General features: G+C 46.9%; 1 protein-coding gene across 1 annotated transcript; it reads right to left on the bottom strand.

Moving 5' to 3' along the window:
• Window positions 1–723: 723 nt before the first annotated feature.
• On the bottom strand, window positions 724–5,597 carry LAMTOR3 (late endosomal/lysosomal adaptor, MAPK and MTOR activator 3). The gene is made up of 7 exons (XM_014875282.2): window positions 5,528–5,597; window positions 5,238–5,291; window positions 5,040–5,074; window positions 4,335–4,393; window positions 3,393–3,526; window positions 2,272–2,335; window positions 724–1,583 (listed from the first exon to the last, which is right to left on the bottom strand). The coding sequence occupies exons 2-7, from the start codon at window positions 5,244–5,246 to the stop codon at window positions 1,510–1,512; spliced, it is 375 nt and encodes a 124-aa protein (XP_014730768.1). The 5' UTR covers window positions 5,247–5,291; window positions 5,528–5,597; the 3' UTR covers window positions 724–1,509.
• Window positions 5,598–8,350: the final 2,753 nt, after the last annotated feature.

Raw genomic sequence — 8,350 nt, 5'->3', positions numbered from 1 at the left:
GAAACCACAAACATAGCCTTCCCTTTTTCACAGCAACTGGCTGCTTCACAAAACACTGGAACCAAGTTCAGCACATAGTGTCACAAACTGAAACCAGTGAAAGAAACGCTTGGGTGGCCTTGGAAGCTGTAAGAGACAGACAGGTTGAGCAGAAGCAAACAGCAAGGGGAGGCCTTTGCTGGAATGCAAACGCATTTTGCTGGAAATACACACACCTTCCAGCTGCTTCTGTAATGACCAGCAACAAAAGTCCCATTCCAGCTTAGTTTAAATGAAAAAGGGTTGCTGAGAAGCTGTAATTTCTTTTTGAGCCAAGAACTCCCAGTTGTCATTTCCAACACCATTGCTTCTCCCCCATCCTGCCTGATGCACCAAAAGTCCATGAGGTGTGAACACGGGGCCATGGCAGCCCCTTTCCCAGCCTGGGGCACACACCCGCCCAGAGCACTCTCCCAGGCCGGCAGTGCTTGGCAGTTGTCATAAGAGGACATGGGAGGGAACAACAGCGTGGGGCTAGGAGCACAGGCTTGATCCCCAGCAGCAGGATCTCTGCACTGCCCTGGGATTTGGCATCCTTCCTGCCCAACTGAGAGATACACTGGTTGGTTTTCAGCCTATAAATTCATGGATTTTGGACATTTACAATTAAGAGACCCATTCTCTCTAGAGACAGGCAGATGTGCTCTGGGATATTACAGTGCAACAGAAGAGTAGACCAGGCTCTGTCATTTAAAAATACTGTATTTTATTTATATTTATTTACTTAAGAAAATCTAAGGGTAAATAAGCTGAGAGTCTCATCAGTGATGAACCCACACCAAGACTATGAGACATGAGATCTTCACAACCATATTACACAAAAACCCCCATGAAGAAGTGAGACATTGTTTGGGTGCTTTTAGCTAGGCATCATGAAAATCCCTAAAGCAACAGCTTCCATAGAAACAGCTTTCTTCCTAGTGGAAGCAGGATGCAGCTAGCATCCAGATTAGTAGCACTCCCTTGCCAAAGTACACCCCATGTAAGAAAGCTGGCATATTGACTGATTGTACCAACACATCACTGCTAACACATTTGCCTCTCAATGCCTCCAACCACGTCTTTGCTCACTCTCTCCACCTGATCTGCTTTCCCACACGTAGTGGTGGCCAGCCTGAGGACACACCCTGCCATGTGCCTGGTGCCCTGTAAAGCAAGAGACCTGGGGGTTGCTCCTTTGAGCCAAAGGCATTGTGCCGGCCTGGCTCAGCTGGCTGAGCTAAACTCCATGGGAGCTATTTTGGTGGGCTCTCCAGTACTGCACAATACAAGAAGCATGGCCTAAAGTAACATCCACCTACAACATACTAGTAGATCATTTCAGATTCAGTACTATGTACAATTTACTCTTACTTAGTAGACTAAGGAGTTGTGGTATTTCTTCTGAGATGTGTTATTTGACTGACGATTATTGAATCTTTCTGTCCACTGGGCTGCAGAGGAATGCTGCACTCTGGCTATACCATCAGGTTAAGAAACTTCAACAACCTGCCTCAGTTCTTCAAACAGGGGCGTGAGCTCCTTCTCCAAACTTACAATCAGCCCTGGAAAGAGAGAAGAGATAGAATATTCCATCAAACAACATCACTGAGAAGCCTCTCTCCAAAGCCTGCAGCTCCTTCCCCCTCCCAAGTCACAGTAGTGCTTTTCCAAGCCTGAAATGTTTCATGTGAGCTACTCACTTTCCTGTGAACACTGCGAAGCACCTCCAGGAAGGATGTCTACAGTCCCTGGCACTAAGAGGCAGACAGTGCAGCACAACTCTCCCCCACTACTGCCTTACTGCTTCCCATAGCTACTGTGGCCAAGAAGCTGTACCAGAATTAAATGCCTTCTGCTCATATTCATTAGCCAAGGCTAGGGTCTGGCTGAAAGATTTCCCCACCCCACAGAACTGAAGACAAATCTGCACATGTTCCTTCAGAATGCTAACTTGACTGACAGAAAGAGACCAAATAGCTGGCTTGTACAGCACAGTACCTGCCTGTGCAGCAAGGGCAACGCTAATCACAGGAGAAATATGCTTCTAGAAGAATAACAACTCCACCAAGCCACCTATCTGTGAATTTTTACTCACACCTTTTCCTTTTCACCTTTCACAATAAGCTGACAAAATTCACAGCAGGAACAAAGTTAACATAGCTTGAAATGAATTCAAGGAATTTATTTTCAATTATTAAAATACCCAGGCCTTAAAATATTGCAATCTTTAAAACAAATGTGTAGACATACCTGTATTGGCATTGCTGCTAGCAATGAAACTCACTACCAAAGGTAAGCGATTGAACTGCACCACCTGCAAGGAGAGAGAAGTGCTCAGCCAGCAGCTAACACATCTTGGAATTTATGGGAGCCCTGATATCCTTCTGCAACAAGCAGCCTCCTCAGTTTAAAGGACAAGCAGGAGCAAGACCCACAGAGGTGACTTCTCAGTGTATCTATTTCTTAAGATTCATGGTTAAAAACAGCAACAGAATTTACACTATAGTAGAGAGAGCTGCACATGGAAAACCTGGCATTTTCCTCTGTCTCCATGTTCTACAGTGTGCTGTCCACCAGAACCCCACCTCAGCTGCAGACTACACTATGGAGACCACACCCTCCACAGGAAACAGGAAGGCAGGCAGGTTTATTGCATTAAAATACTGTTCCCTGTACAGAAGTATCTGTTCTTCCATTAACAGGGAACTGGCACCTTGGGCATAACTGTAAGCTAATAGCATCAAGAGAGTCAAACCAATCTACTGATGTGAGCAAACCACTTAATTCCCAAACAAAACTTGACACACTGTAGGCTAAACAGCTGGTCAGTTTACTGCAGTCATAATTAAAATCTCTCAGGACCACCAGAACTTGTGAAGGAGCAGAAATACAATAGATGATGGACTTCTGGACACAAAAAATCAATTTATTTATGAAAAATGTGAATGGTATTTCAAAGCTTTCTTACCTCAAAGCCATACTGGCATCAAGACTAGCTATGAAGTAGGCTGCATGTGCTGCTTTAACTAATGTTAGATGTCACTAATTATAAACATTTTTTATACAAGAGAACATAAATGCTCCATAAAAGATATGGAAGACCATATGAGCAACACCTCCTGTAAATTCAGAATTATTACACTTTGCCATTGTCAACCAGTACATCTCAAGTTCTGAGAGATATAACAGAAGTTAAATAAATACTGTGAAAGTTTGGCTTAACATTTAAGCTGTGTAGGAAATAAACCAAAATTACTTCAATAGCAGCCTAGGGAAAATCTACCAGAGCTTTAACAACCTTCTTTCTCTTAGTCAGTGTAATGCAGGAACAGCTCAAGTCACTGAGGACAGGGCACACTAAGGTTACTCACCTGGTATGTATTGTAATAACAGATGATACTTTTGTTTTTAGAGAGTCCCAGTTTGCTGCCCTGATCTGTGGCCAGGGCAAAGGTGGACAAAAAGCCAGGCCGCAGTGCATGTTCTGGAGCATTATCATTGGCAACTAGAACAAAACAAGAAAAATCCTTATCTTTACATGGTGTCTCTGACTGCATCCCAAACCCTCATCCAGCTTAGTGCTCTGCCAAAAGCAGAGAAGCATGCAAGACATCTAAGGTGCTCCCACAGGAACGAGCTGTACATCCTTTAATGCTCTCTGTATGATCAAAGCTCCTCATACCAGCATCCTTTCTAGCATACCTAAGAAAGAGTCTTTTCCTTTAGGATGCACAGCCTAATGTGCTGATGCCCCTTTGGTTCTGTGTCCCACATTGTTTGCACCCATTCCAGCCTCTGAACTGATTACTGGCACACAGTAATCACTTGACTGCAAACAGATGAAGATGTGCATGTTCTGCTGGGTGTTTGAATACTCTGGGGCATTCAAAATAAATCTGCAATACTTGAATCTTTGTAGCCTTAAACTATTGTATTCACAAGCCAAAAACACCTGAAACAAGGACTGCAGAAGGAAAAAACTGCACTACCAAAAAAGCCAACAAAACACTGCAAGCTCTCTCTACTACTTAGTGTCAGCCTGTGAGGGACATGAAGATACAAGGACCTTACAGCACTCCAACCCCTATCTCCAAGGAAAACTTCCATGGATTACAATTAGAGGGCAAAAACAAAAGGATATATTTAAAGAGGTGCATAATCAACACCTGAACTTTTATTTCAAGTCCAATTTATATATCTCACTTGAGATACTCAGATATTTCGCATAACCAGGATGATTTTTCTGTACTTCTCCATCCCCAGCTGTTCAATCAGGATTCCAGCTGCAGAGCACAGCAAGAAGCTGAAGTTACCTTTGATAACAGGCACACCATCTCTATCTGAGACTACAATAGCATGAAGACCTTCAACGCTGCCAGAAAAAAAAAAAAAGGAAGAAGAGAAACCATTTTAAAAATACAGTAATTAGTAGGAAAGAGCTTTTTGTGTGAACAAATGTGCAAGGAAGGGGAAAACACTAAAAAAAAATTATGCCTTCACTAATTTAGTATTTGTTTAGTGTTTATTTCTGTTTAGTACAGGTCTGGTGGCCCCAGTAATAAGAAGGAGATCGGACTGCTAGGGCAAGTCCAGAGGAAGCCATGAAGTTGATACGAGGGCTGGAGCACTTCCCCTGTGAAGACAGGCTGAGGAAGTTGGGGCGTGCTCAGCCTGGAGAAGGGAAGGTAGAGTGGAGACCCCACTGCTCCCTGCCAGTATCTGAAGGGGGTTTAGAGGGAAGCTAGAGAGGGACTCTTCATCAGGAACTGCAGTGACAAGACAAGGAGTAACGGATACAAATTTAAAACAGGAACTTTAGCTTAAATACTGGGAAGAAATTCTTTACTGTGAGGGTGGTGAGACACTGAACAGGGTGCCCAGGGAGGCTGTGGATACCCCTCCCGGAAGTATTCAAGGCCAGGCTGGATGGGGCTCTGAGCAACCCGGTCTAGTGGAAGTGTCCCTGCCCGTGGCAGGGGGTTGGCACCGGAGGGTCCCCACCGCCCGCCCCGCGTTACCTCGGCAGCTTCTTGTACAGGAACCGCTTCAGGTCCTGCGGGCAGAGACAGGCACCGCGTTACTCAAGGCCGCTCCGGAGCTCCCTCCCCGCCAGGCCCCGGCCCCGGCCCCGGCCCGACCTTGGCATTCCCCGACCCCACCCCTGCCAGAAGCCACCGCCCGTGTCCCTCCTGCCCGCCCCGCGGAGCCGCACTCACGTCGGCCATGGCTGGGGCCCGCCCGGTGCTGCCGCCGCCGCCACCTCCGCGGGCCTGCGAGACAAGACGAGACCACCCCGTCACCGCGGGCGCGGCCACCGCCTCCGAGGAGGAGAGCGACCGGAGGGAGGGCGCGCTCCGTCCCCGAGGCCCGGCCGGCCGCCCCCCCCCGCCCCGCTGCCATGGTACAGCCGCTCCCAGCCGCGCCGAGAAGGGCGCGCGCTTGGGCCGAGAGACCACCGCGCGGCGGGAGGGGGGTGCGGGGGCGCTCCCTGCCCGCCCCGCCGTACCTGCCCGCGCCCCCGGCGCACCCCGCACCGCTGCGCCGCCGCTTCCCCTCGGAGCCGCTGTCACATGAGGCACGGCGCCGCCCTCCCGGCCCGGAACCGCTTCCCCGCCGCCTCCGCCCCGCGCCGCCCCGTCCCGGCAGCAAAACAAACCAAAACCAAAACAAAGCTTAGCACTTCTGTTAAAGAAGGTCAACAACAGAAAGCAAACGGTTCTTTCTGCCGAGTAGACTTACTGCCAGTTTTACTCTTCCACTGCTGCCTATTTCCCCTACTTTTGGATCTAGTCCATCAAACCGTGGACCTGCATGCTAATACTTTAACAGCTAATGGGAAGAAATAAAATAGATTGATTTCGTGGATGCCTACAGTGTAACAATGGTAACTGCATATCTGTTTTTAAAGTCTTCTATCAGAATGCAGGACCCCTGTGGTACATCTAAAAAATCTTCAAGCCTGGTCTGCACGCAACAATGCTTTTTCTCTAAAAAAAGAGAAGAGCTGCTACAGGCCAAGTAAAGAATCACAGAATCAATTAACTTAGACAAGACCTCCCAGATCATCAAGTCCAAGCTATGACTGAGCACCACCATGTTAACCAGACCATGGCCCTGAGTGCCACATCCAGTCTTTCCTCAAACACCTCCAACAACAGCGATTCCATCACCTTACTGGGCAGCCCATTTCAGTATCAGTCACTTTGTCTGTGAATAATTTCTTGCTAAGGTCCAACCTGAATGTCTCCTAGCACAGCTTGGGGTAATTTCCTCTCATCCTGTTGAGAGGTAGTGTGGGAGAAGAGGCTGACTCCCACCTGGCCACCCTCTCCTGTCAGGCAGCTGCAGAGCAGTGCGGTGCCCCCTGAGCTGCCTCTTCTCCAGGCTTAGAAAAACCCCCAGCTCCCTCAGCTGCTCCTCACAGGACTTGTGCTCCAGACCCTTCCCCAGCCCCATTGCTCTTCTCTGGACACACTTCAGCCCCTCAGTGTCCTTCTTGCAGTGAGGAGCCCAGAATGGACACAGCTCTCAAGGTGTGCCCTCACCTGTGCCCAGCACAGGGGGCAATCACTGCCCTGGTCCTGCTGGCCACACTATTGCTGATCCAGGCCAGGATGCCATTGGCCTTCTTGACCCCCTGGGCACAGCTGACTCATGTTCAGCCACTGCTGACCAGCACCCCCAGGTCCTTTTCCATGGACAGCTTCCCAGTCACTCTGCCCCAGCCTGTGGCACAGCCTGGGGTTGCTGTGACCCAAGGGCAGGACTCAGCACTTGGCCTTGTTGAACCTCATAAAACTGACCCTGGCTCATTGATCCAGCCTGTCCAGATCCCTGCAGAGCCTTCCTCCCTCCAGCACATTGACATTACCAACTTGGTGTCACCTGTGGATTTACTGAGGGTAGACTCAATTCCCTCATCCAGACCGTCAGTAAAGATACTGAATATTTGAACCCAGGGGACATCACCAGTGACTAGAGCATTGTTGATACCTAAAGATTTTGCTTAGATGCCAGTATCCAATTAAAATTTTAAAAAGTGTAAATTAAAATTTAAAAATATATACATATATTCACTTGGAAATTGCTCATATTTCCACACACAGAGGTCCACTGAAGTTCCCAAAAAGCCCAAAACAGAGATAAGCCACTTTTTGCAAGTAATGGAGGAAAAGGTCATTCAAAAGAACAAATTTATTTGAATACTGAGAATCCATACCTCCTTCTTAATCCAAGCCATGCACACACAGCAATTTGATAAGGACTTGGTCATATTAGAGAGATACTTAAAAGAGAACCCCATAAAATCATAGTGTGAGCTTCTGGTAGTATTTTGAAAATGCTACCTTGAACAACCTCAGTCTTCTCATTTATTAAAATATTTTGTACTATACACTAAAAATGTTTAAAAAGGCAACTTTTAAAAAAATTATTATTTGCAGCCATGATGCTCAGTGACTTATTTTACTTATTCCCCTGTCCCTTTTATTTTGAATAAAAACTATGCAAAAGCATCTATGAGATCACTCCTGTATTGCTATTAATGGGAATTTATTCTGCTCTCCCAATGACAGTCTTTCTATACATGGAATAAACCAGTACTTAAAGGAGAAGTGTATTCTGCATGAACGGTAACATTGTAACTAAACAGTGTATTTTAACATTACTTTTAAAAACGTGGAGAAGCCCAATATTCAAACCTAATTCCTGCCAGACTGAGAAGAATGGGAAGTACAGTTTATAGTGGTGTCCTGCTTTCAGCTGGGATAGGGGAGTTACTTTTCTTCCAAGCAGCTGGTACAGTGCTGTGCTTTGGATTCAGTATAATGTTGGTAACACACTGATACTTTGGTAATTGCTGAGCAGTGCTTACCCTAAATCCACGATTTTTCAGTTTCCCATGCTCTGGCAGCAAGCAGGTGCACAAGAAGCTGGGAGGGAGCATAGCCAGGACAGTACACCTGAACGTGCCAAAGGGATATTCCATCCCATGGAGCATGTCATGGTCAGTGTATAAACCAGGGAGGTTGGTCAGGAGCTGCTGATTGCTCATCAGGGACATGCTGGGCATCAGTCAGAGTGTGATGAGCAATTGTGTTGGGCATCCCTTCTATTTCTTGGGTTTATTCCTCTCTCTCTTGTTGTCTTCCTTTTCATTGCTATGGATTATTGATATTTGATTTTGTTTTGATCATTAAACCACTGTTTTACCTGAGTTGGATTCTCCTTCCCGTCGTGCTGTGGGGGTGAGAGCAGCTGGCTGCATGGTGCTTAGTTTGTGGCTGAGGCCAAACCACAACAAATGGCCTATTTCTTTCCTATACTTATT

The sequence above is a fragment of the Sturnus vulgaris genome, chromosome 4 (genome assembly GCF_052056855.1).
Source record: "Sturnus vulgaris isolate bStuVul1 chromosome 4, bStuVul1.hap1, whole genome shotgun sequence".
Taxonomy (NCBI): Eukaryota; Metazoa; Chordata; class Aves; order Passeriformes; family Sturnidae; genus Sturnus; species Sturnus vulgaris.
The sequence above is the reverse complement of the archived record's forward strand: the minus strand, read 5'-3'. Positions and strand labels throughout refer to the sequence as shown.

What these genes read in the sequence shown, in the direction of transcription:
- LAMTOR3 (XM_014875282.2), bottom strand. An exon ending in GTTATTACAATACATACCAG is followed by an intron (nt 2,336 to 3,392) that starts GTGAGTAACCTT and finishes CTCTCCTTGCAG; the next exon opens with GTGGTGCAGTTCAATCGCTT. An exon ending in TAGCAGCAATGCCAATACAG is followed by an intron (nt 1,584 to 2,271) that starts GTATGTCTACAC and finishes CTCTCTTTCCAG; the next exon opens with GGCTGATTGTAAGTTTGGAG.